Genomic DNA, 27,708 nt, shown 5'->3' with positions numbered 1-27,708 from the left:
TTTCTTTTTTAACTCTGTGGTTAGGTTAGGACAGTATTATTTTGCTATTAAAAGCTAGTTACTTAAATTTTTTTTTTTTTTTTTTTTTTTGCAGAGATGGGGTCTCACTGTGTTGCCAGGCTGGTCTTGAACTCCTGGCTTCAAGCGAGCCTCCTGCCTTGGCCTCCCAAAGTACTAAGATTACAGGCGTGAGCCACTGAGCCTGGCCTACCACACTTTCAAATGATGGTCACCTCTAGCAACTGTGGGTAACAGGGAGGTGAGAAGAACCTAAGCGTTTTATCTATAATCATTTCTGTACAGCTTGAAATGGTTTTTTTTTTTTCTCTCAGTAAGCATATACTAAGATAATATAAAAAAGTAATTTTTAAAAATTTTATTTTAGAGATGGGGGTATTGCTATTTTGTCCTAGCTGGTCTCAAACTCCTGGGCTCAAGTGATCCGCCCGACTTGGCCTCCAAAAGTGCTGGGATTACAGATGTGAGCCACCACACCCAGCCAAAAAATGTAATTAAAAAAAATTTCCCATCCCACCCCTAACACATTGCAGTGTCTTTAACTATACTAAGGAGGATTAAAAGCTCTGGTAGTCTCATTAACATGGCCTTTTGAAAATTGATCAATTAACTCATAAAAGCTGCATAAGACAATGACATTAAAGGAAATGCAGTAAAGATTCAGTAATACTAACCTACAGCATGTCTGCTCATGTGCCTCACTTATACCAACCTTAACAGGCATTCCTTCTAGACTAGCTTTTCCTGCCAGGCTGCCAGAAGAGGCAAGGCTTCTGAGAAACTAGCAGAGCCCAATTTCATATTCAATGTCTCAGCTATTTGGTCTGAAAGCCCTTTGAGCGATTTAAGCAGCAAGCTTTGAGGCAGGCACATCCCACAGCCTGTGGTTCAATTAAAACTGCTTCTATACCACCCACTCTCAACACTTATCCCAATATTGCAGAGTCGGAAGAAACCAAAGCATAGGAGGACCAGATGTGTAGACAAAAGTCCTCCTTGGCAGATCCCTCCTTAACCTGACAATCTCTTGATGTGGGGATACAAAATCCCTGTCAAACACGCTTGGTAGCCAAGGACACCAGCCTCACTTACGAAGTTAGTCTGACTTTCCATTTTTCTTTCTTCTAAAGGTTGAGACAATTATCTTGCAGTGGTTCCTGATGAAACCTTTGAAAGAAAGAAAGAATTGGAATCTCCCTCCTCCATGATGCTAAAAATGATCCTTTCACTAAGAACCATTTTGAAACACAGCATTAAATTAATTGCTTGTTTTTTAAGGGTTAATTTTTTAAAAAGTATAATTTATTATCAAATGACTAGAGAGGACATTGGTGTTCTACTTCACCTATTCTAAATGTTTTAGTTAAAAATCTACCAATATGGCCAGGTGCAGTGGCTCATGCCTGTAATCCCAGCACTTTGGGAGGTTGAGGCAGGCAGATCACCTGAGGTCAGGAGTTTGAGATCAGCCTGGCCATCGTGGTGAAACCCCAACTCTACTAAAAATAAAAAATTAGTCACATGTGGTGGTGGACACCTGTAATCCCAGCTACATGGGAGACTGAGGCAGGAGAATCACTTGAACCTGGTAGGTGGAGGTTGCAGTGAGCCAAGATCCTGCCACTGCACTCCAGCCTGGGTGACAGAGCAAGACTCTGCCTCAAAAAAAAAAAAAAAAAAAAAAAGAAAATCTACCAGTATGATTGGAAGACTCAATACAGTTATGAATTCTTCAGAATCAATATAGATTCAATATAATCCCAATCAAAACTCCAGCAGGATTTTTCATAGAAATCAATAAGCTGTACATACTGACTAAGGACCGGGTGGGGGATGAGGAAGAAATCAATAAGCTGATTCTAAATGGGAAAGATGATGGAATTAGAATATCTAAAACAATCTGAAAAAAGTAACAAAGTTGCAAAAACAATTCAATATAGAAAGGAAGGTCTTGGATATACATTTGTAAGAGAATTAAACTTGATCCATACCTCACACCATATATAAAAATTAACTCATAATTGATCACAGACCTAAATGTAAGACCTAAAGCTATAAAATTTCTAGCAAGTAAACAGAAAAGATTGGTGACCTTATGCATTTTTTTTAAGAAGGATAAACTGAACTTTATCAAAATTAAGAATCACTACTCTTCAAAAGACACTGTTAAGGAAACAAAAAGACAAGTCACAGATTACGAGAAAATCACATATCTAATGAAGAATGTGTATCAAAAATATATAATGAATTTACAACTCAATAATAAGAAAACAATCTAATTTTTTTTAATGAGCAGAAGATTTGAAAAGACATTTAATTAGATATTAAGGATGGTGACTAATTACACTGATTGATGCTCAACATAGTTAGATATTAGTAAAATGCAAATTAAATCCATAAAAAACGAACACTGCATGTTTATAAGAATGCTAGGGATGCTATGTATAGCAAGTAGATGTATATCACTCTCATATACTTCTGATGGGAATGCAAAAATCATAAAATCACTCTGGAAAATAGTTTGGCAGGTTCTTATAAAGTTAAACATATTATATATTTAATGTAAAGTTAAGCATATATTGCTGGGATACTCAGCAATCCCATTCATAGGTACATATCTAAGTGAAATGAAAACTTCTGTTCACACAAAAACCTGTAAGTAAATGTTTAAAGTGATTTTATTTATAATTGCCAAAAACTGTAAATGACCCAAATATCCCTTAGCTAGGGAAGGGATAAACTGAGGTATATCCATACAATGGGTAAACAGCAATGAAAAGGAACAAATTATTGATACATGCAACTACATGGATGAATTTCTAGTGTGTTAGCTAAGTGAAAGTGGCCAGACTCAAAAGGCTACATTCTATGATTCCATTTATATGACAATCTGGAACAGGGACAGACATCAGAGCAGTGGTTGTCAGAAATAAGGGAAGGAAGAGGCGTTGACCACAAAGGAATATGGGAAAATTTTGGGGGTGAATCTGTTCTATATTTCTATTGTGATGGCAGTTATAAAACTATGTTTGTCAAAATTCACAGAACTATACACAAACAAGGATAAATTTTACTGTATCTAAATTATAACTTTTAAAAAAAGTTCCAAATGGAAACTATAAGATACAAAACAAAAAAACTACTATAAAAATGACCACAATGCCTGCATGCAAGAGAAAACCTTTTAAACAGGACCATTAAAAATAAAGTCTACAATGTCATACGCATAGGCACACATTCTCTTTGCTACCCTCTACTTACTGACAGATCTAGCAAAGAAAGGGCATTTCGAAGGAGACCATCTCATCCTCTGTTCTTACCTGAATCATGGCATGTCTTAGGGTTGAAAGAAGGCATGCATACCTGATGAAGGCCCTAATACCTGCAAGCAGTAGAGGGCTGGGAAAGGTCTTAAGAGTTCCTTCAAACTGCAGTGGGAACTGCACTGCCCCTTCTTGTTCATCTTTAGAACAGGGGTTAACACAAATTCTCCAGCGGTGCACACTCACCTCTGTCGTGACCGCACTTACACAGACGGGCTGGATCTCAGTACTGCAGCACTCACTCCCTTACAGAGGAAACTGAATTTTGCAGAGGCAATGAAAGTAGGCCAAGGCGACAGAGCACTCTAGTTACAGGGTGGCAGCCAATCACGGGCCCCTTCCTAGGAGTGTCTCACTCTGAGGTCAGGACTCAAAAGCAGAGTCTGTGCCGTCAGCCAGAACCCAAAGGGACCAACTTGTTGAGCTTGTTTTTCCACAGCATTAACTTGAGGGTTTACGATTTGAGACCCCAGATCAATCTCTGCCATGGTGCTCGTGGTCTTTCCTCCCACAGTTAGCACCTAGTCTGACCCAACCTTTTCCTTGCTTTGCATGCTGAAGGTGGCAGCCAACTCCAACCCAGAGCATGTAGGTCAGGTATTGGAAATGAAAAGCCATAACATACCCCCCATTCCAGAACATTGTGAAACTCAACTGCCACAACCCAAGGAATATCAAAGCTACAACATCTTTCCCTTCCACTCAGGATCACAAACTTTAAAAATCCCTTTGGAGGGGGATCTGCCAGGAGCTGTGGGGAACGTACCTTTTGTTTTTCCATCTACCGATACCACCTTCTTCGTCTCTGCTGTTAACAACAGTTCATAAGGGTGTTCGTCTTCTTCACGGGCTGCACCCCCCTGAATCCTAGGTCTCATGGACAGAACCTAAGAGAGAGAAACATCCAGTGTATCTTGTACAAGTGGCTAATACCAAGACAGGCAGTGTTAAACAAATTCGAGATTATTGGCTCTTTTTTCACCTAAGAGGAAGAAGGGTGGAAAAGAGAAGGTGAATAATTCAAGTGTCACACAGAATCACAACTGCATTTCTGGATATATACCTGTACCTCTAATCCGAATGCCTTCTGATTAGAATACACCCCTCTCTGAGGATCACTTGAGCCCAGAAGTTTGAGGCTGCAGTGAGCCAGGATTGTGCCACTGAACTCCAGTCTGGATGACAGAACAAGATCCTGTCTCTAAGGAAAAAAAACAAAAAAACTCCCCTTTCTTTAATTTTAGTCTTCTAAAAATGCTAACTAAAATCTAAGATCCTTCCTTCCTTGTGTCTCCCATGCCTACCTACAGTGTTCTGCATGAACCCTTTTCTGAGGATAATACTTGCCAAGCAGCTCTTAGCCATGCTCCATCGTGAAGATGGGCATCTTTCTCCATGTTTCTTTTCTAATATGCACATACACTATCCAAAGATTGGAATTCTTCCCACCTCCTCAAGAGGAAACCAAAATGACTTCCAACTGATCCTCAACACTGGACATTTACTAGAAACAAATTTGTCTGTAAGTCCATCTCTATTTTTAAGAGCCTTTCTTCAGAGGTCTTGAGGGTTATAAGGAAGAATATCCCCAAAACTGGATTCCTATAACCTTTATGATAATACAAATTTAAATGACTTCTACCAATCTCTGCTCTGAAGAGTCAAGTGGCTACAAAGTTTGAATTTCAGTGGTGGGGGAAAAGCAGCTGTCTACTGAGAAATTCCTAATCCAGGCAGTCAAGTGTCTCTGATGAAATAATGGAACCAGAGCTGGCTGCTAGACCTGGCAACTGTAAGGCTTTGGCCAGGTGAGGGCCTGATGGCCACAGCTAGTCTTGGTACCAGAGTCACCACGCTTTTCCTTGAACCAAGCCAGAAACACCACAATTAGTGCTATAGCCACTCTTGGAGAGAGAATGGAAATCCCTGCTTTGGAGGATAATTCTAACCCAGCTGTCCTAAGAATCCTCTGTGTTTCACAGGCAAAATAAGAAGAAAAATAAGAATAAGCTAGTATTAAGACAATTCTTACTTATTAGAACACCAAACCACGGCTCAAGATCTCTCCTTGACCAGTCTGGCTAGGACAAGTAATGTATTACGAACAAGGGAGTGGGAGTGGGGGAATTCCCAATTCCATCTAACAAATAATGCTATCCTATAAATGTGATTCCTTGGCACACACAGAAACTTCCTTCCATACTGACATGTCCCTCAGCTCACTGGAAATGCATCAGATTTGGGTTTTTGCTTCTCAAGTCATAGCTCATTGTGTTATGGGCCTAAAGAGACAACAAGGACTCTAGCAGCCTCAGACTAAATGGGAAACTGTAGCTCCTGTTTGTTAACAAGGCTGCCACTTTAAGTAAGTCTTCTTCCAAAATTCTGCTAAGCACAGCAGGAACCTCCACTTACAGCAAGCTACCTGGAAGCTAAAAGCTATTTCATTACAATGAGCCACTTGCTCATATTACTTATTCCCTGCCTCTTCCATAGGAACACAATTAAGGGAACAAAGAGGGACCATTAAGCAGTTCTCCTTTTGTCAACTTAATACCACAGGCATTACAGACAGGAATTTGTGTTCTGCAGGTTTACACACCTACAGCTAAGACTTACACAGAGCCCTGGAAATCTGATTCAGTGAGTGCTCTGAACACAGGAAAAGCTCCATATAGCCTCGGGCATGCTTCCTCAGAGGCAGGTGATTGACAGCCTGGATGCCCAGCCTACAATATCCTTTCTTCTTGTGCAGGAGAGGGCTGATGACTTCCATGTGGAAAATAAGGCCCACTGGACCTGTATTCACTCTGTGCCTACTTCTAGTGCAGGACAAATGGAAGCAGAGAACCATCAAATGCCAGAGCTGGAAGGGATCCTAACCATCACAACAACAGCTAGAGAGCACCTGGTTCTGGCTCTTTCATTTGTCGATAACAAGCCTGGTTCCCAGAAAGGTCCAGGGACTTGTCCAAGGTAACACAGAAAGCTCACAACAGAGCCATGGCCATAAAAGTCAATTCCCCTGATTCTGGACCATATTGGCCTCATTTTCTTCTGGCTTTCATTTTTTTCTCCATCCAATTGCTCATACCCAGACGACAAGTAGAGCGATCTTTTCTTCTTGGTGCTGGCTCCTACCAGCTATGGGATTAAAAATCTCACAATAAAGCAATAAACCGCTTTTCTTTGAGCCTTCATAGCTCCCACTCTAGCAGTTCTGTGTCATAGTCAATAGAGCAATAACTGATTTTCAACAGAAAGGATTCTGCTCTTTACTAAATTACTCCTTAAGCTTTTTTCCCCACTTTCCTCCAAGGTCTGGCAATAAATCAAAGCTGAAATATGTATACATACATATATATTTTCTGTTATGTGGAAAGTAACATTTCTGCTGCACAGAAAAGCTACAAGCAGTCACCACCAGTTGGAGTGTGGGAGCCTTCTGAGAAGATATACTCCAGCAGCTGCAACTTCCATGAATATTTAGCACTTCTGAGCACAGAAAAGACTAGTCAGTCCTGATGCAGGTGGAGCCCCTTCTGAGGGGGAAAAACATCTACACAGCATGTGCGTGTGCATGGGTGTATGTGTCTAATGTTTTTAAGCCAGCTGCATGTTCAGGTCATCAACCTGATAAGCACTCCTAGAGCTAAGTATACTCTGGCTTCCCCTAAAGGCTTCTGTGAGTCATCTGACAATGACCAGGCTTAGGAATAGGAATACAAATACTGGGGCAAATGGCGTGCCAAAGACTAAAGCCTACGTTTGATGAAGTCAGTGTCTCTTGAGATATGATAGGGTCTACGTCATTAAAGGTTTAACAGTAAAAGAAAAGATGGTGAAAGGCCACAGAGTCCAAAATATATACACTTTGAAGAAGACTTAACCATTCACACTACAGCATATGAACAAAATCTACCTGGATCATATGCAGGCTGTATCACCTCTATATCATGTACCTATAATCACCAGAGAATTAGCATTAGCAAATTCGGTGTTTCGCCATCTTCTAAATACTGACTATGCTGGCCCAACTGATCCAGAATTCCAGGCTATTCAGAAGCAAGTTCTAGAAAATACACCTCAAACTCTCCCACCATCTAGGAGAGTAATATGGAGCTCTCCCCCTTCTCTCTCCCAGCCACCACTTCTTGACACTGTGTTATTGCCACACTGTATGCTTTAGAAAGTCTTGGGAGAATAGAAAGTTCTGAGTATAATCCAGTGTTCCTTCAAGAGCCTTGACCAAGCATTATGAATTTAAACTCAAGTCTTTGTTAAGGAGGGGCAGAAGGCATTTACATAAACCCAGCCCCAAATGAATATGCTCCTTATTCTTAGCCTTTTCCTTGTTAAAAAAATAAAAGTCGGGGGTTATGAGGCAAACTTCTCTTTATATAAAAATACAGAAGAGCTGGGCACAGTGGCTCACGCCTGTAATCCTAGCACTTTGGGATGCCGAGGCGGGTGGATCCCCCTGAGGTTAGGAGTTCGAGACCAGCCTGACCAACATGGAGAAACCCTGTCTCTACTAAAAATACAAAAATTAGCTGGGTGTTGTGGCCCATGCCTGAGGCAGGGAGGCTGAGGCAGGAGAATAGCTTGAACCCGGGAAGCGGAGGTTGCGGTGAGCCAAGATCATGCCATTGCACTCCAGCCCGGGCGACAAGAGCAAAACACTGTCTCAAAAAAATATATATGGAAGGATTTATTGCATGCACTTGGATCTACTAGAAATGTATTATTATCCAGAGGTGATAATAAAAGGCTGCAAATCTAGAGACCCTTAGATGAGACATTGTAAGAATTTTGTAATTAAAGGAAAGAATTAACCACAGAATTTGGACCTAGCATAGAAATCTTCCCCTATCTCCAACACCGACTTTTACATCTTTAAAAGGGCTTCCTTGTATTTATACATTTTGTTAAACTAAAGTCATCCTGGTTCCATGTTTATACTGAATAAAAGAACCTTCATGGTCCATGGCAATACTGTAAAAAATAATTAACTCTGACTTCTAGGGACAAAGTGATGAGAGTAATTAACTGTTTTATATTAACCGATTTTTAAATTACAGAATAGGGCATCGAATAAGCTACAAAATGACTACTAAAATTATATAATATTTTCAATAAATATTCCATAAATATATTCTCCCAATGGCAGGAAGTGTTAGCAGAGCATTTTGAAGATGAAAGATTAAAGAAAACATAATTTTTTCACACTTCTAAGTGACTGAGTTATTTGCCTCATGATAGCATTTCCTTTTCAAAAGGGTAGACTATTCTTTTCAAATAAACTTCTTTGATCTTCCAGCCCCTGCCGTCCCACATAATTCCTGTGTCTTTTCTAATTGAGTTTTCATGACTCAATTCATGTTTGTCCTGGTGTAGTCTTCATGTGAAATGAACAGGAAAAAATACAAAAACCAGGAATAAGATGTTTGGGGCAGAAGCACTAAAGCTTGCTAATCAGGCACAGTCTAGGGAACAGTGATTAAAGGGAAGCTCTACATCTTGTATCAAAAGACAAGAGGCTTAACAGCAAGAAATGAGATTGTTCAGCTATTGGAGCCAGGAGAAAATGTACACTTTACTTTCCGTGTGGTATGGCAGATCAATAATGGGCCTGCCTGTGAGAGCTACATTAAAATTCTTTGTGAGTTTGAAAGGTCTTATTCCAGATTACTGGTACACGTAATACAAATTTATAATTCGAAGAGCTGATGAGAAAGCAAAGTCTTTTAAAGCACACATCGATGCACTTTTCAACAAACTCAAATTTCAGCGATGGGAATAAACCCACAACTCTCTACCTCAGAAGTTGTCAAGGGAAAATACTTCTTATCTACGCGGTCTTCTTCTTCTTCATCAGGTGGTGGCTTTGCTGGAGGCGGTGGACGTTCCCTCTGCAAAAGAGAAAAAAAAATAAATATTTTGCGATCTCTTTTTTCAAACATCTGATTTTTTGGTTTGCCCTCATCTTAGCCCTTGGAAATGAAAAAGAATAATGTACGGAACTCCCTTGAGAGACTAAAGTCAAGGTTCAGTCTCTGAACAGATGGAGAACTCTGTGCACACATGCACAATTCAATTAGCATACTCCACAGTTTTTGATGTCTGTAGCAGAGATCACAAACACCTCTTTCATACCTAGACCACAGTGAGAAATGCCAGTACTGAAAACACGTAACTGCCTTGTTAGAAAATGTCCTTCATAATACTGATACATGAAACTTTACCTTTGGAAAATCAGTGGCACTGGATCAAAAGAAATCAACCTGTGAAATTCATTCTAACGCATCCAGGTTACTGAGGAAGTAATGAGGAAAGTAATCAAGGACAGAAACATTAATTCCTGTTGAAACTTCAACACCCTGATACTGGTCTATTCCCATTTATTAGCAAAATGCTGAAACTATTCTCTTATCCTCGGTTGCCTCCTTCAATAGTTAGTATTATATAAAACTCTATTTCATCTAAACCCATTTTTAAAAGGAAAAGAAGGTTTTCCTTTAAGGGCCATATAGCGAATATTTTAGGCTTTGCAGTCAACTCTGCCATTATAAAGCAAAAGTAGCCACAGATGATATGTAAATGAACGAGTGTGGCTGTGCTCCAATAAAACTTTGTTTACAAAAACACACACTTGCGGGCTGTAGTTTGCCAACCCCTGCTCTAGAATAAGAAAGTCACTGGGGAGGTGACACAGGATAAGTTAGACCATGGGTAAACAATTTCAGGAATACACAGGATGATCCTGATGAATGAAAACTGAATGCTGAAGAGATATTTGCCATTGGACCTGCAGGGCCATTAGCGCTGCTTATATTCCAAAGCCCTGGTCATGCTTGAGAATCAGTGTTCCTACTAAAGGGAGTGGGGCCCCCAAAACAAGAGCTGTCCTGCAGGCTCATTCCCTGGCTTGTAGGTTTGTTCACTACATCGTTAAAACAGGAGTCTTTCAGAAAGCCAGAGCAGAGAATGCTGACTTACACAAGAGCCCAAGCAAAATCTACATGGAAAGATGCTTCTCATGCCTCAGGAGCTACCAGCATTAGCATGCTGGCAACCATAATCTTTCTCTTAAATCAGGCTTCACTGCTCAGTGTTCTGTCTTGATAAGTCAGTCATTCCCACTGACCCTCGAACCAGATGGTTGCCCAATGGCAACAACTTCATAACAAGTTTGTATGTTCAAGCCCAACAAAGCTATTTATATCCGATTTCCCACCAAGTCCCACTTTCCCCACCCTTCTTTGCTCCAGAAGTGCAGGAATCTGGTCCCAGTGCCACCTTTTAAGGAAGGGAACATCAACCTTGGGACATCAAGTAGCTGAGGGGGAAAAAAAAAGGAAACACAACAACAAAAAGAACTCATCCTAAAGCCTTCCTAAGGCCAAAAAAAAGCCTAGAAAGAACAATATGGAAGCCTTCTGCAGAAGAAGCAACCACCAGGGACACTGGAAGGAAAGAGAAATACCTGTGAATCTCTTTAGTTCTAAGGTGAAAACTTTGGAGCAGGGCCTAGAAATAACAGCAATAATTTACACACACCATCCATTGTGTTTACCAAGATGTAAACAGGCCCTTTGCCATAGTTAATTATCAAGGGCCAGGAAGACAGCACAGCCGCAACATACACAAGTAAAATTGTTAAAGCATCCACCCGTTTCTGCTCAGGAACACAGAAGAGAACAGGAGGGAACAAAGAGACCAGTGTAAATCAATCAGAGGAACTCAGGCTCAGCTTTTTTCAGTAACCCTGAGCTGCTTCTTGAAAGGCTCCAGCGCCCCCTAATGGGCACCACCTGTAAGTACCAATTAAAGCACCACCTTCCTCCAAAGCTGGATTTGCTTAATTCGGTTGTGTGTAAAAGCAAAAGAAGTGAAAAAACTAGCTGTCTATAGAAGCGCTATATTGGTGGTGCTCGGCACATGCACTTGCTTTCACCACTCACAAGTTTTGTCACAGTCCTTGATAACATCAACTCTGGAGGACTACCACTAGACTGCGGGCCTTTTCAAGATCCACACTAAACTGCTGTTTCGGGGCAGAGCAGGGCAGAGTAAGGAGCCGAACAAAAAAGAATACTATAAGAATCATAAAGCCATTCCCATGGCACACCTACAAAAACAAGAGTTACCTGGCAGCCAAAGGATCATCAACATATGGTCACAAGCCAGATTTAGACCAAAAGGGAAAGGCTAGCCCCTCCAACAGGAGAAATAACATAGGCCTGAAAATATGTCTCTAGGTGAGGTTAGCACAAGAATCTTGTTACAGCAATGGCCAGTTTAGCTAATGGGCAATGCTCAAAACCTAATGAGGGTCAGTGGAACCAGCGATTCAGGCCTACACTCCCAGCATAACCATAGGGGAGATGCCAGGAGTAAGCTGTCTTGAGAACAATGCACAAGACTAGAAGTAAAAGCAGGTAAAGACTGTCCGGCCTGTGATGGTACAATGTTTCAACCTTATTGTGAGAAAGCAATAAGCATTCAGTAGAATCTGTACTTCCGGTACTCACACAACCATTCTGTTTTTCACTTTCAGTGCAGTATTCAATAAATTACATGAGCTATTCAGTACTTGATTATAAAACAGCCTATGTGTTAGATGATTGTGCCCAATTGTAGGCTCATGTAAGTATTCTGAGCACATTTAACGTAGGCTGGGCTAAGCTATGGTGTTTGGTAGGTTAGGTGTATTACCTGTGTTTTTGACTTAATGAGATTTTCAACTTACAATGGCTTTATCAGGATATCATCCCATCATAAGTCAAGGAGCATCTGTACTAGAGAAAGAAACAGAAAATGGGAAGGTGGACCTTCAGAAGGAAAAATTCAGACTTGTTCTCACTCTATTACCTTTTTTTGAGACAGAGTCTTACTCTGTTGCCCAGGCTGGAGTACACTGGTGCAATATCAGCTCACAGCAACCTCCATTTCCCAGGTTCAAGTGATTCTCCTGCCTCAGCCTCCCAAGTAGCTGGGACTACAGGTGTCTGCCACCACACTCGGCTAATTTTTTTTTTTTTTTTGTATTTTTAGTAGAGATGGGGTTTCATCATATTGGCCAGGCTGGTCTTGAACTCCTGACCTTGTGATCTGTCCGCCTCAGCCTCCCAAAGTGCTGGGATTACACGTGTAGCCACCATGCCCGGCCACTGTTATCCTAATGGCAGGAGGCATTATAATTAGATAAAATAGGAATGCCACATAGTAATAAATATAATGTTAAGCCCTGCTACAACCCTGTTGAATTCAGAACCTGCCCCAATCTAAATGGAGAATCCTTTGAGGGCAAGTGAATGGTGAGCATGTACTGAGGACAGACAGGAACTCATTTCAGTGAGCTTCTTTCAGTGTATGTTTCTGCTTTTCAGAGAGAAAATAGAAAACATATAGCAAAGATTCCAAAGACAGAAGCAACACTAAGACTAAATAGAAACAAAATGCTTTAATTTGCTCTAAGGCCAATGAAGTCATGTAAAGATGCGAGCTAGTTATAGTGAAATTGGAAAAAGAGAAACTCAACCTCAGTGTGGTATGTATGGTTTTAGCACACTCAGCAAGAAAGACCCAGCAGAGCCCCATGAAGAAAAGCAGAACAAGTAGGCTCCAGGCCTCAGAAACATGAGCTGGCACCAGGGATCACACTTCCCTTCCCCGTGCCCTAGCACCTCATGGGCCAGCCAGCCAGCACAGCCCCCAGGAGGTGTAGGCCCCGGGCCACATACAGGCCTCACTCCAGCAGGTTTCACTCCTGTTGCCTCAGCCTCCTTGTTCACGGAGTCTCGGTCAGATGATCGCCCACTGGCCATGCTGTCCAACGAATGGCAGGAGACAGCATTGTACAGAGCTTCATAGGGACCCTCTTCTTCAGCATTTGCGTCAAAATCGATAATCAGTTCAGTCACTGCTTTCTCCACGTCACCTGAGAGGAGGTTGGAGGGCAAGAGAGTCACTAAAAGGGAGCAGAATCTCAGGTTCCAACCACCGCAGCAACCCAAAGCCTCTTTAGTCACCTGTGGTCACAAACACTAACCCAGAGCAAGAAAAGGATTACTTTGTTCCATGGACAAGAATACATACAGTTTCAGCTGTTCTTCATACTCTGAGATCCAAGCAGATTTTTCTCTAATTCAGTATGAAAAACCATTGACATCTATAGGAACTTTATAAAGTCCCAAAATACCATAATAACATAAACTTAACCCATAAAATATGGCAAGGTGTAACTGAAAAAACTTAGTTACCCCTTATATTCCTTAATAAGAGCCTCCACATGCTCAAACAAAATAGAGGATGGCAAAGGCTTTCTCAGCTGGAGGTCTGTGCAGGTGTTTGTTCACCTGGCCCGTTAGACAACGATCAGCCTTAGAACACCTGCAATCCAAATGTATGACTCTGCAAAGTTACCAACTGTTAAGAGGCCAGGCAACTCTGGGTTGCCTGTAAATAATCAAAACTATAGGTCAGGTGTGGTGGCTCACACCTGTAATTCCAGCACTTTGGGAGGCTGAGGCGGGCAGATCATGAGGTCAGGAGTTTGAGACCAGTCTGGTCAACATGGTGAAACTCCATCTCTACTAAAAATACAAAATATCAGCCAGTGTGGTGGTGTGCACCTGTAATCTCCGCTACTTGGGAGGCTGAGGCAGGAGAGTCACATGAACCCAGGAGGCGGAGGCTGCCGTGAGCCAAGATCATGCCATTGCACTCCAGCCTGGGCGACAGTGCAAGACTGTCAAAAAAAAAAAAAAAAAAAAAAAAATCGAAACTACAAATGTAAAATCCTTAAAGAGGTTAGTGAACTACTAATCCCATTACTAGCAGATTATCAGGTCAAGAAAAAAAGTGCATGTGGGAGGGAGACAAGGACTCCACAGTAGAGAGCTGGGTACCCTTTAGCCCTTATCTCTCTGCACTCCTCTGGGAAATCCCTTTCCCTTTTTCGTGTTTAGCTTTTTCTAGCCTTCTTTATTGTGATCTATATTTGGGGAAAGGTGTCAGTCTTTATTCTATCTTTGTATTCATCATATCAAGGACCCAGAAGGCTGCTATATACATCTGAAAAGGTGGATCCTGACTACTGATAGACAGGCTGGGCTCCCCAAACTCCCATCCAGACCACATTTGTTGGCCAAATGATATCAAATTTGCCATGTGTCCACCACCAACCAGATGATACTCATTAAATATTTATTATTGGTCAACTATGCACAAGGCACTACATTGTGTGTTAGAAAAAGAACGTTTCACTGAGATTTGAATTCATCTTGAGATGATCCTCGCAATTACACATCCCAGAATAGATCTCACAGAGCCAACTGGAAAAGTGGTGGCTAAAATAAAATAGAAGAGGCCCACAGTCAAATGCATAAACTATGTCCAATAAAACTTCATATAGTAGTTAGCACAAAATGAATTGAATATAAACGTATTAAGTATTCACAACCCCCCAAAATTATTAAAGATTTTTCCATTCTGTCTACAAATGTTCAACTCTTTCCAAGCTGAACACCCCTTTACTGATAGGGGAGAGTTACCTTACCCTGAGACTTCTGCGAAATGGAGTCCATACTAGAGATGAGAGGTGGCTGGGGTGGGGGGGTTTTATCTACTTCTTTTGTACTTCTTCTTCCAGTCATATGATCTACATGGAAAGATTAAAAAAAAAAAAAAAAAGCTGCACCAAATACAAATGCTTGGTTTAATCATGTGTCCCCTGGTCACCCAGACAGGGAGAGAGAATGATACCTTCAATTAATGCTGCTATCTGCTGGCTCTTTTGAGAAGGCAGTTCCCGAACAGTGTCTAGGGCAGTCAGTCCATGGTTATCTTTTATGTTGACGTCAATTCCTAGAAAGGCACACCAGGTGGACCAGGGGAGTGAGCATTTTCAAGCCAGCCTCCAAAAAGGTCAAATTTTAGGACATCTAAGGCTCCCAGCAGCGTGACCAACATTTTTCATCCAAAGCCATTTAATCCAGCTATTCAAGAACAGTTTACACACTTATAATCAACCAGTGGAGATACACATACATTGGGTTCAAACATAGCCAGCAAAAATCCCCCTAGAGGACTAGGGAGAAACAATCCCAACCCTGGTATGTGTAGACAAGAGCGCTGCCGACCTCTCACCTGCAGCCAGCAGGATTTGCACCACATCGGTCTTGCCAAACAAAGCAGCCTCATGCAAAGCACTGCCCATCTCCGTCTGGAAAGCAAACGAGAGCGCAGAGCGGGATGTCATCAGAACAGTTTGGTGCGGCTTCACGCAACAAACGGGACACAGACAAGAAGGGACACAAAATAAAACAAACCACACAAAGCCCTCTGTCATTATCTTTCCAACCTTTCTTGTGTGGATTCCAAAATCACGACTGTGGCCCATACATCAAGGCCATGTCTTTGACATAGGCAGGCCACGTGTGAATAACTGAACAGTTACTCTTAGAGCCATCTACTGGTGAAAGGCGTCAGAATTCTACCTTCCTGGGTGGAAGGAGTAATGAGAAGGAAAGTATAAGAGAACATACCCTCACTTCAAATGTGGTTTGGTCAACACAAAGCCTAAGGAAATATTCAGCTGAATGGGAAAGGCTAACAAAGAAAGGAAATGTGGCATAACTTGCTGGCAATGTCAAGCTGACGAGACTTTGGAGGCGCTAAATGATGGCAGTGGGAACACATGGATAGGAAGATAATGAAATTTTTCTGGTTTTGAGAGATAGTCCACAAGCACATCTTTTCAGAGTTTAATGACTATGGATTACCCCCTGAAAAGAAGCAAACAAAAAAAATAGACTCACTTGAGTTCATTTGTTTTTAAAGTTTCACATTAAAATGATTCAACAAATGGAAGCACCTGAAACATGACGTGAAACGTGCTAAATAAAGAGCACAGCCCAGCAGCATGGTACTAGTGCCTTCTGCAAAATGACTGAGTCCCTCGAGATTGGAGGAGCCCTCACCCACCCTGCTACCTGGTAGTTGCTGTCCATGCCGGCATCGAGGAGGACCTGGACCACAGCTTTGTGGCCATTCCTTGCTGCCAAGTGCAGAGGGGTGTGCTTCTTAGTGTTGCAGCTCAAGAGGTTGGGGTGTGCGTTAAGGAGCATTTTCACCACCTCCAGTCGCCCATACAGTGCTGCCAGGTCCAAAGGGGTCTCGAATTTGTTGTTGCGCATGGTGGGGTCCGTCAGCTCCTCTAAGAGCACCTTCACCACCTCTGTGTGGCCATACTGCGCTGCACAATGCAGGGCTGTCTCGTTGTCATTGTTCTAAAGGGTTAACAAGCAGATCACATCAGAAAGCTGACTGGCAGCTGGGCACCTAACTGGGACAATCACATGTAAAACCACTGAAATTTAAATGAGAAAAATAGCAGCAATACTTGGGGACTAATAAAAGTTAGAATCCAGGCATCTTTCCGCACAAACAAGCCCGGCTGCTCTAATCAGCGACACCTTCCCCCAGTGACTGTGAGAGGGGAGAAGTCATCTCTCAAACACTGGCAATCCCCTGTGTGCCATGAAGGAAGCGTATCCAAGTTGTAAGGAAAGTGAAGAAGGGAATGTGACAGGCATTTGGTGGAAGCCCTGGCAGAATGAATACCAATAATATCACTGCTATTGTTTCAGTTTAAACTTCAACTGGTTTTACAATCTGTACGTATTCAACCCTATGGTTCTGATTCTGGATTTGTCAACCATCCACTGCCTTACACATAAGCTTTTTAATAAAAGTTTGTCATCTGTGTAGCTTCTTGCATGCAAATCAATCGGCCAACAGTGAAAGTAACAGAGCAGACTAATAATCACTCCAGGTATCAGCCAAAAGCCATTTCCAGGGAAAGGAAGCACTCAGGCTCAGTTACAGAGAAATAGGGGACCCTGCTGCTGCACTGTGCCTACTCCAGGAGCCTGCACCAATCAATGCATGCAATGTCTACTTCATTAAAATGGCAGCCGGCACAGGAAGGTGTTTCTTATGTAAGGAAGAGGCAAACGCTGCCACGTTTTGTGTGAGAGGTGCAAAATATTCAAATGTAATATTGCTATCAATTCAAGCTCGCAACCCACAGTCCTCTAAGGCCAATTTTGTTTCAAACTAAAGACAGAATTTGAGATCAAATGGGAGAATTTTGTGCTTTTTCAACCACCAGAAGCAAAATGTTAGTCATTCCAGTTATGCTCTACTGACAGTGTATAACTAGAGCAGAAATAAAGTAATTCTCATGACCTCTCCTTTTTGAGAAGCACTAATGAAAATAATTCTCCCACAAGATTTTGAGATTCCTAAATTTATCCAGGAGGCTTCTGCTACTTTTGGAAAAGAAAACTTAAGAGGGGGTTTGTCAGTCAAGTCAATATTGTGCACCTTTCAGTGGTCAAAAGGTCAAAATTAAATGTTTCTGCAATTGCTTTAATTCTACTAATAACGTTAAAAGTAATGGATTAGGAGTTACCCAAACAGGCATGCAATTCCATCTGCTTTTGATCTGGCATTTGACTGCATCGTTTTTTCCAACTATACCAAGTGTACCAGAAAGATCCACAGCTGCTGGGAGCAAGTCCCCAAAATGTGAGAAAAATGTTTAAATGAAATAAGGACAGAAAAAGTAGCAACAAGCCACATGCAAAGATGAATGCACACAAATAAACAGAGAATGCAGAGGAAGCTGCACTGAGCTCCAACATAACTCAAGAAGAGCAACTGCCAGGAAGGTGCAGACAGCCTTCACTGGCCAGAGGATGCAGCCAGCCTGCCAGCCATGGCCTCCTATGATATGACTGGGCCCTGAGCAGCAAGTTCCACGTAACCTGGAAGTCTGGAGGAAGGGGAAATGCTGGGTAGAAAGTAAGTCCTTGAGGTCTTACCTGTCCCAAACAAACCTTTTAGGATACCCATTTGGAAGGCCTATTTCCTATTAAGCTATGGCATGAGATTCCTAAGCAAACTCAGAGCTGTCCCTTCAGTTTCTCTCTTTTTTTAACCCAACATTTCTCTGGTTGGCTATCACTTTCTCTTGAAGAACCAACATCTACAATAACAAAAACTCACAGGATCTTTCTGTAGAGTAATTCTGGGGCAGAGTGGTGACCCAAAGAAGCTTAAAAGGATTCTCTGGGTTGTACAACTCAAGATGAGCGTGACAGAAAGAGCCAAGAAAGTCAGCTTATTCTTATTAAAACTCCAGTCCAGAAAAGCTATTCTGAAGCAAATACTACTGTCTCATTTATATCCAAGTTGTCTCCCAGCAACCAGAATAAACTGTCCTTGATTTTATAAAAAGTATGTATTAGGGCTGAAGAACTGTAAAAGTCTAAACCATCCAGCAAAGGAAAAAAAAAAAAAAAAAAAAACTTCTCTCTATTTCTTTTTTGGAAGAATGAAAGCAGTTCTCATAAAGCTGCCCTGCTAAAGGCAAGGTCATAATCACTACTGGCAAATTTCCTGCCTCATGTTAAAAATGGTCTAACCACATCTCTGCAGAAAGTTACACTCATAGTCACAGTATAGGGAGCACGTTACTTAGGTTTCAGTCATGCCAGACATGGTCTGGTAACTATAGTACCCAAGTTTATTATACCTATGGTGACCACATCCATCACTGAAACAGGCCATCACAATAAACTCTGATTACTGTAAGCTTTATGAGCCTGACAACTATCAGGGCAAGAACTATCAGTAATTCTCAAACTGGCTTCATTTTGGGATTACATGAAGTTTAAACATGGGAGTTTAAAAATAATAGTAGGAGGTCCAACCTCAGATTTGCCAAAGTAGCACCTCAGAGAGGAAGGCCCAGCAAACTCTTATTAAGTGCTGGTTAATGGACTCACAAGAAAAGGGAGGATTCCAAGCAGCATCATAGACTTCTGATCATCTGGAATGTTTCCCTGCCACACCTTCCGAATTGCACTACAGGTGCTCACAATACTTCCAGAATTCCTAGAAGTCTATTACGATGAATCTGGACTGAGAAAGGGGAGCAAGCGGAAATAGCCCAAATTTCCCCCAAGGCTTTTGCACAAATTTTCCATTCCTACACATCTTAAGACCCACTTCCATTTTTTCCTTACTATGGTCAGTACTTCTAAGAAAAAGGGAGCTTGATAAATAACTCGTACATCTGAAGACTCCATTCAATCTATAAATCCATTATACATATGTGTATATATATGCATAAACTATAAGCAGCAGAAAATCATAAAGAAACTTTTTCCTGACTGGGTGCAGTGGCTCACGCCTGTAATCCCAGCACTCTGGGAGGCCAAGGCGGGTGGGTCACCTGAGGTCAGGAGCTCAAGATCAGCCTAGCCAACATGGCAAAATCCTATTTCTACTAAAAATACAAAAATTAGCCAGGCATGTTGGTACATGTCTGTAATCCCAGCTACTTGGGAAGTTGAGACAGGAGAATTGCTTGAACCTGGAAGGCAGAGGTTGCAGTGAGCTGAGATAGCACCACTGTGCTCCAGCTTGGGCGAGACAGCAAGACTCCATCTCAAAAAAACAAACAAACAAAAATCTTTTTCCTGGCCTTCCTCCTCTTGGAACTATGTCAGGACATCACCTCCTAGTCTCCTAGTGCTCACAGCCCAACTGCATACTTATCCCTTGTTGGCAGATGCTGAAATTAGGGACACCTGGCCTACAGCTATCTGCAGCAATGAACGTATAGGCCCTAGAAAAACATACCATAATTGGAAAGAAAGGAAAAACTAGGTCTGAGATTGAGATGACACAAGAAAAATGAAAGCAAATTCATCATGTGGAAGAAGAGTTAGACTTACTCTGTAGTGCTCTGGAAAGCAGAACTCTGATCCAAATAAGGAAGGTTTAGGAAGATAGATACCAGCCAAACTTAAAAAACCAAAACTCAATGGAATCCAAAAACAGGCTGCCAAATAGTAATGAGCTCTGTTTGTTATAAGGGAAAACAAGAAAATACTAAAAATAAGGGGTAGCGGGTCCACCTTTCAAGTGACAGAGGGAAAGTTTCCTCCTCTACATGGAAAGTTGGCCTAAATTGGTGGTTCTCAAACCAGCTTTATTTTGGAATTACATGGGAACTAAAAAACAAAAACAAAAACAAAAACTAGTAGTAGGTTCAACCCTAGATTTGTAGGCACCAACTTAAGCAATCAATCGTAATCTCAAGAATGAGACAAATCAACGTCATGTGCCTTGTTGATGCAAGGCACTAAAATGTACATAATACCACTTCCGTGGCATTATGGTTTGTATGCCCAAAATGTATGCCCAGAATCTAATCCTGAGCAAACATCAGGCAAAGCTAAACTGAAAGACAGTATACAAAACAACTGGCCTGTGCTCTTAAAACCATCAATGCCATGAAAGACTAAGAAAAGCCGAGGAACTGTTCCATATTATTAACACACGTGATCCTGGACTGGATTCTCAATCATAAATTGCTCTTAAACGGCATTTTTGAGGCAACTGGCAAAATTTGAACATGGATTCTAAATTAGATAACAGTATCGTATGAATATTGAATTTTCTAAATGTGATAAATGTATTGTGGCTTTATAAGTGAATGTCCTTGTTCTTAGGAGATTTAGGTCAAAGAACTAACTAGTACCAAAATGGAAGTGTTTAGGATCAAAGGATCATAATCTCCATGACTTAATATCAAATATTTCATCAGTGACAATTATTGTGTGTGTGTGTGTGTGTGTGTGTGTGTGTATACACATACATACGTACATGTCTGTAATTCCAGCTACTTGGGAAGTTGAGACAGGAGAATTGCTTGAACCTGGAAGGCAGAGGTTGCAGTGAGCTGAGATAGCACCACTGTGCTCCAGCTTGGGCGAGACAGCAAGACTCCATCTCAAAAAAACAAACAAACAAAAATCTTTTTCCTGGCCTTCCTCCTCTTGGAACTATGTCAGGACATCACCTCCTAGTCTTCTAGTGCTCACAGCCCAACTGCACACTTATCCCTTGTTGGCAGATGCTGAAGTTAGGGACACCTGGCCTACAGCTATCTGCAGCATGAAAGTATAGGCCCTAGAAAAACATACCACAACTGGAATATTTATATTCACACAGAAAGAGAAAAAGCAGATGTAGCAAAATGTTAACAACTGGAGTATCAAGAAGAGTACACTATAGTTCATGGCATTATTCTTACAACTTTAAGTTAGAAGTTTTTTAAAATAAAAAGTTTCTTAGAAGCTTACTAAGTGATTCTAATGCAACAGAAAGGTTGATCAAATCTGGAGACAACTGTACTAGATAAAATTTCAAGGCTCTTTCAGTTCTAAGACTGTGAAATAATTTTAAATGTACCAAAAAAATAGATCTGCCCCAATACTAATTTGTTACTCATTTTATGATACTCAGACTAGGTAAGAATTGTTAAGAGGGGAAAAAAAAGCGATTTTCACGGTTTTGCCTTAGCTAAGAATAATTTACATTTGGCTGGTTTACACTGACTTGAAAAAGGAAAGGCCCCAAATGCTGAAGAAGAGGAAGCCTCCTAAAAACTACTTCTGCTCCCAAAAAAAGCCATCTGAGACTTCTTAATTTGTACAGGTGCCTGACAAGACTTAGCATTTAAAAATACTTTAACAAAACAATTCCTAGACATAAGCCAGTTCCATAAAAATCCGCTGAGTCAGGACAAAACCTAGGGAGGTCAGGTTTTTTTTTTTTTTTGAGACAGAGTCTTCTCTGTTGGCCATGCTGGAGTGCAGTGGCACGATCTCGGCTCACTGCAACCTCCGCTTCTCAGGTTCACCTGATTCTTCTGCGTCAGCCTCCCGAGTACCTGGGATTTTGTGTTTTTAGCAGACACGGGGTTTCACTATGTTGGCTAGGCTGGTCTTGAACTCCTGACCTCAAGTAATCCATTCACCTCAGCCTCCTAAAGTGCTGGGATTACAGACGTGAGCCACCGCTCCCAGTCAAAGGAGGTTAGATTTGAATCAGCTCAAGAAGAGTTTACATTCTCAGCACAACCCAAACAGCTTTACCTCTCTCTCTGTCTTTCTCTTATTATTATCATATTTTTGAGACAGGGTCTCACTTGGTTGGCCAGGTAACTGTGATCACTGCTCACTGCAGCCTCCTTGACCTTCTGGGCTCAAGCAATCCTCCCACCTCAGCCTCCCGAGAATTTGGGACTACAGGGATATGCCACCGCACCTGGCTAATTTTTTATTTTTTCTAGAGATGGGGTCTCATTATGTTGCCCAGGCTGGTCCCAAATTCCTGGGCTCAGTCAATCTTCAGCCTCAGCCTCCCAAATTCTGGGATTACAAGTGTGAGCCACTATACCCGGCCAGCTCTACTCTTAATGTAGTTTGCATCGACTGGCCTTTCAGGGTAGAGGCAAAGGGAATTATTTTCAAAGAAGTATGTTCTTCTTACTACATTTAAACTAATTTTATTTTATACGTGCAAAATTAAAGGATAGGAAAATGTACTTTGAAGAACCAAAGTCTTACCCTTTATCAAAGCTATATAAGCCCACTAAACTAACCACTACTGGGAAAACAATCACTTCAAGTTTCCTCCCCATAAAAGAAAATTCTGAATAGACTAACTGAATAATGTTTCATTAAATGTCACCTACCAGTAACAGGAACAGATTCCAAAAATGCCTTTGCAGAAATATATTATATACACTTTAAAAAAATTAGTATTTCAAATATTACTAGCTATGAGAGATTTTTACTTTATGTACATTATCTTATTTAAACTCCAAAACAATCCATCAAGGTAGATGGTAGTGCCACATTTTACAAAAGAGACAAGTGAAGCTGAGAGAAATTAAGTAACTTGTTCAAGTCAACAAAACCACTAAATAGCATCCCAGAACTTAAACTCTGGTCCGACATGAAGACTTATGAGTTTTCCATGCTATCACTCTATTTCCAAAACAAAAAAACTAAGATAAGAGTATCTTCCTATTCTGAAGACTAGAAAAACAGAATTTAAAGAGCAGGCCAATCACTGCACTTCAGCCTGGGCAACAGAGGGAGACCCTCTCTAAAATAAAAGAAAGAAAGAAAGGAAAGGAAAGGAAAAGGGAAGGGAAGGAAAGGTAAGGAGGAAAGAAAGCGTAAGCCAAAATAAAGCTGATGTGCTCCACTACCTAAGGTCAAATTGCTTCTCTGCCATTAAGACCCAACAGCTGAACAAGATCTCCTACAGGGCTTTCCTAAGTCCAGCCCGTAGGGGGCCTCCTTTGCTAAATCAGTATTTCTCAAAAGCATGAAATATCTGCCTTGTGTTTGGAAACATACAGAAGTACCTTATGTTTTTCTTTCCCATGGCAGCTGTTTTCAGAGCAAGTAAAAGGTAGCTAATGTGGATAATGCAGTGTCTCAAGAACACTCCATATTGTTGCCCCAAAGCAAACTTCATCTGAATAAAATCTTTGATCAAACCACCAGCAGTTGAGAGCACCGAGGAAACAGGCTAACACCATCACCCAATGAACAAGCTCTGCCGCTCAGATGTAGTAAAGGCTGAGGGGCAGGCACGGCTGGGCTGTTCATCACCAGACCCATCAGACTACTCTTTGTCCCAGCCTCACGGGGAGGGAGACTAAGACAGGTGCCCACCTTGGTCCTGCAACATCATTTCCTATTTCAGAACCCCTCATGGGTTAAGAGTGATCAAGCAGAGAGAAGCAAATGGCTGGAGATACTGGGCCATGGTTTTAAAGCATCAGAGAGAGATGCACAAACTCCAGGAAATGAGAGAGAGGCAGGCAACAGCTTTTAAAGGAATAAAATGGATCACCTACGTCCTTTCCCCCACATCTCCATCATTAGCTATTGAAACCTGAAAATCAGATTCCATTTTAAAAGACATATAAAAAGCAGGCCAAAAATAATTTTTTAATTCCAGGAAGTACAATTTAATTATTTTTTTCTATGCTTATTTAAAAAGATAATTTGTCTGATTATCTCTTAACTTCATTTAAAAAATTTTAATAATCCAAATAGTAAATTAAGCATGTAATATAGTCCCTTCTATTTCCCCATTCCTGCCTTTTCAAATATTCCAGAAAAAGCCACAAATCTCTTGATTTCCCAAATTAGTATGGGTTTTAAAAATAAAGCCAAAACCCACTGCAGCTGCATTTTCCCATTCCCAGACAAGCCAAAAGCAGATGGGCTGAAGCAGAGACAGTCAGTGTGATGAGGAGGAGCCTGAGTGGACAAGAGTAGACGCAGAGAGGACCAAAGAGGAGGTACAGCTTGGAGAAGTGATGCAGAGAATTCCTGGCAGCAAAGTACACACCTTGGCATTGATATAAGGGTCAAAGGGGCCGTACTTTTTGAGTTCTTTGATCTCAAGAGCATTCTACAAAAAGGAGAGGAAAAGAAAAAAGTGATGATAAAATGGATGAAATACATCAAAGCAATACACAGCCCTGAGGGAACCCCACCCTAGAACAACCTGAATCTGCCCTCTGGATGCCTCAAAGGGAAGTTAATAAGAAAGACCATCTCCAGGACACCTTACTCTTACCCCACTTTAATTGAAGCATCCTACTGGAACCACATTAATGGTTTTAAAATGAATCACAAGAGTACCTGTAACTACTATCTAGATCCATTAAGGTCTTCAAGCTACTGCAGACATCTTGCCCAGCTCCTGCCCACCCACCTGTCTGCCAGATACTCAAAGCACTGGGCTGGGGTCCCACCTATCAACCGATACTCCAGGCAGGAGGCAGCTGTGAGCAGGTTAAGCTAGCACACTCAAGTGGCTCAAAAATCCAAGCAGCTGTGTTTCAAGGCAAAAGTGAGCAAAGAGGATTAGAAATGGTTGCCGAAAATTTCTTAAATGAGAAGGACTTTAATGGGTGATCGATCAGCCTTTCCAACACTGAAGAATATTAGTTATAAGCAAACTTCATTATACATTTCCTTCAGAGAAGAGAAATGATCACTTTAGCTAGGAGGAGTAAAATTACATTTAGATTATAAAGAGTTAATTCTAAACAGATACTTTTCATTCCCAAATGTTATAAGCAAACATCTTCACTGATGATTTTAAATGTCTGTTGCTCACCTACCCAGAAAATACAGCCCAAAAGGGGAAAGGCAGGCTGATTAAGCTGTATACACACAATCTCCAAATCAAGAGATTTGGGAGCACTATTTTAATTTTCCTCATGTCTCAGAATGAAGCTGCCCTTCTCAGAATCAAAATCATGCTATGCTCTTAATAGCTAACTGAGAACTGCATGAGTCTCCTGACAGATGGACTTGCCAGGATGATTTCCCATTTTTTGAGGAAAAACCTTGAGCTAATGCTATAGGTAATTTAACAATTCCCTCTCGGCAAAGTCATTAGAAAAATAGTCCTAAGCTTACTGAGAAAGATCAACATCTCCCTCTTCAAAGAACTGAGAAAATATCTGCTTTGGTTCAGAGCAGAGAGAGGAAAAGGGAGAATGGCTTATCATATAAGTCCATTTCCTCTCAAACTGGCACACAACCTCCAACTCAAATGACAGTGGGTTGTATTTATAAGAGGCTTGTTTAAAACTTGCATAATTCAGGTACAATTTTTCTGAAGATATAAATGTAAACAAGAGGAAGTATATTCTCAGAGTAACTAAATCCATGGCCATTGTAAGGTTATTTTTGCTCAAATGCGGCCTTTTTCATTTTCTAAGAATCATCTCTGCTTTTTGAAAGCATGCTCACTCTTTTTTTGTTTTCCAAATGGTCAGGCAACTGGAGTATGCTCATTCTTAAATTAACATCAGGGGACATCATGGAAATGATCATTCTACTAAATCACCCCTGACCTCCACTCACATGTTTCTGATTTGCGAGTTCATTTTTCAGCACTAGCATGAGTACTTCCACTGCTGCAAGTTCTGATGTATGTAAAACAACAGCATGGTTTACAGAGTATTGACAAACATTGGAAAAGTTACATTGCCATGTCAATGGCATAAACACAATTTACTTTTTGAGACAGGGTCTCACTCTGCCACCCAGGCTGCAGTGCAGTGGCATAATCATGGCTCACGGTACCCTCAAACTCCTGGGCTTAAGTGATCCTCCTGTGTCAGCCTCCTGAGTAGCTGGGACTACAGGTGTGTGCCACATCTGGCATTTTTTTTTTTTTTTTTTGGTAAAGACAGGGGACGGCAAGGCAGGTCGGGGGTCCTCACTGTGTTGCTTAGGCTGGTCCCACACTCCTGGCCTCAAGCAATTCTCCTGCCTCAGCCTTCCAAAGTAATTGGATTACAGGCATGAGCCACCACACCTGGCCTACAATTAATTAAGCTCAGCAGCCTGAAAGTGACTATGCAATTCTGTAAGGTTTGCATTATTTCAAATTTTGCAAATAAAGTGAATACAGTTGGCCCTTCATATCCACAGGTTCCATCCATGGTTGGTTAAATGTGCACATGTAGAACCCACAGACAGAGAGAGCTAATGTTACTTTGCCATTTTACATAAGGGACTTGAGCATTCTTGGATTTTGGTATCTACGGGGAGGTCCTGGAAACAAAGGACTGACTGTATATACATTTTTATTACAGTACTATTCCAAATATGCATGAGTCAAATGTATACAAAATACATCCTCATAGTATAAGATCTACTAAGAGGAGTAGAACTGTGAAGAGGGGAGTCACATTTAGGATATGCAAGAGGTGGTTCCTTGCTAAGGAACTGATTATCAAAAAATTTTTTTTTAAAAAAGAGCTGATTCTCTGAGATTTGAACTATGGGGCTAAGATGGTGATGGGGCTGCCACCTCTGGCTATAGCTGAATGGAGAGAGGAAAGCCTCCCTTCCTTCCGACCTGTTCATTGACTCTGGTGTGTGAAGGCCCTTGATGGATGAGCAACCGCACTATCTGGGCATCGCCTTTCCAGGCTGCCAAATGCAGTGGGTAGCAGCCTTTAGAGTCAGCCACGTTGGTCAGTGCGTCATTCCTCAGAAGAACCTCGACCACATCCCTAGAAGGCAAAAATCAATCATGAGTTTGTAGAACTTATAAGCCTTTCCAGCTCACAGCTCTTTACACCTGTATGACACAAAGCCCTTTCATAAATGTCTCATTTGGCTCCTGTGTCTTTACCTGAGACACAGCCTACTGCCCAGGCTTTTCCTTTTATTCCATGAGCTACTTGTACAGCTGCTGATACGCAGCGGAACCACCGTAAGCCATGCTATGCTGACTCATCACCCTTCTGTTTAGGCTTTCTTGGTAATCTATTTTCTATTACTTTGAAAATGTCTGGACACTGTCTAAACCTGGCAATGTTTCCTTGTTTATGATGTTTAAACAGCATTCAGGTGTTGAATATACATAAAAGTAATCATACAAG

The 27,708-nt window shown here is 41.3% G+C and overlaps 1 protein-coding gene across 9 annotated transcripts in view; it reads right to left on the bottom strand.

Moving 5' to 3' along the window:
- Positions 1-27,708, bottom strand: part of ANKS1A (ankyrin repeat and sterile alpha motif domain containing 1A) — a 196,522-nt gene that overhangs the window by 86,865 nt on the left and 81,949 nt on the right. For 6 of the 9 annotated variants that reach the window (XM_078369010.1, XM_035295368.3, XM_035295371.3 and 3 more), the window contains exons 3-11: positions 27,180-27,336; positions 24,645-24,707; positions 16,340-16,636; positions 15,495-15,570; positions 15,111-15,212; positions 14,905-15,006; positions 13,088-13,284; positions 9,161-9,253; positions 4,108-4,228 (exon numbers count right to left, since the gene is read on the bottom strand). In XM_078369010.1, coding sequence (XP_078225136.1) covers positions 4,108-4,228; positions 9,161-9,253; positions 13,088-13,284; positions 14,905-15,006; positions 15,111-15,212; positions 15,495-15,570; positions 16,340-16,636; positions 24,645-24,707; positions 27,180-27,336 — 1,208 coding nt within the window. The remainder of the gene's footprint in view (positions 1-4,107; positions 4,229-9,160; positions 9,254-13,087; positions 13,285-14,904; positions 15,007-15,110; positions 15,213-15,494; positions 15,571-16,339; positions 16,637-24,644; positions 24,708-27,179; positions 27,337-27,708) is intronic. The other 3 variants (XM_035295373.3, XM_078369011.1, XM_035295372.3) reach the window with 1 other exon arrangement.

The sequence above is a fragment of the Callithrix jacchus genome, chromosome 4, assembly GCF_049354715.1.
Source record: "Callithrix jacchus isolate 240 chromosome 4, calJac240_pri, whole genome shotgun sequence".
Classification (NCBI taxonomy): Eukaryota; Metazoa; Chordata; class Mammalia; order Primates; family Cebidae; genus Callithrix; species Callithrix jacchus.
The sequence above is the reverse complement of the archived record's forward strand: the minus strand, read 5'-3'. Positions and strand labels throughout refer to the sequence as shown.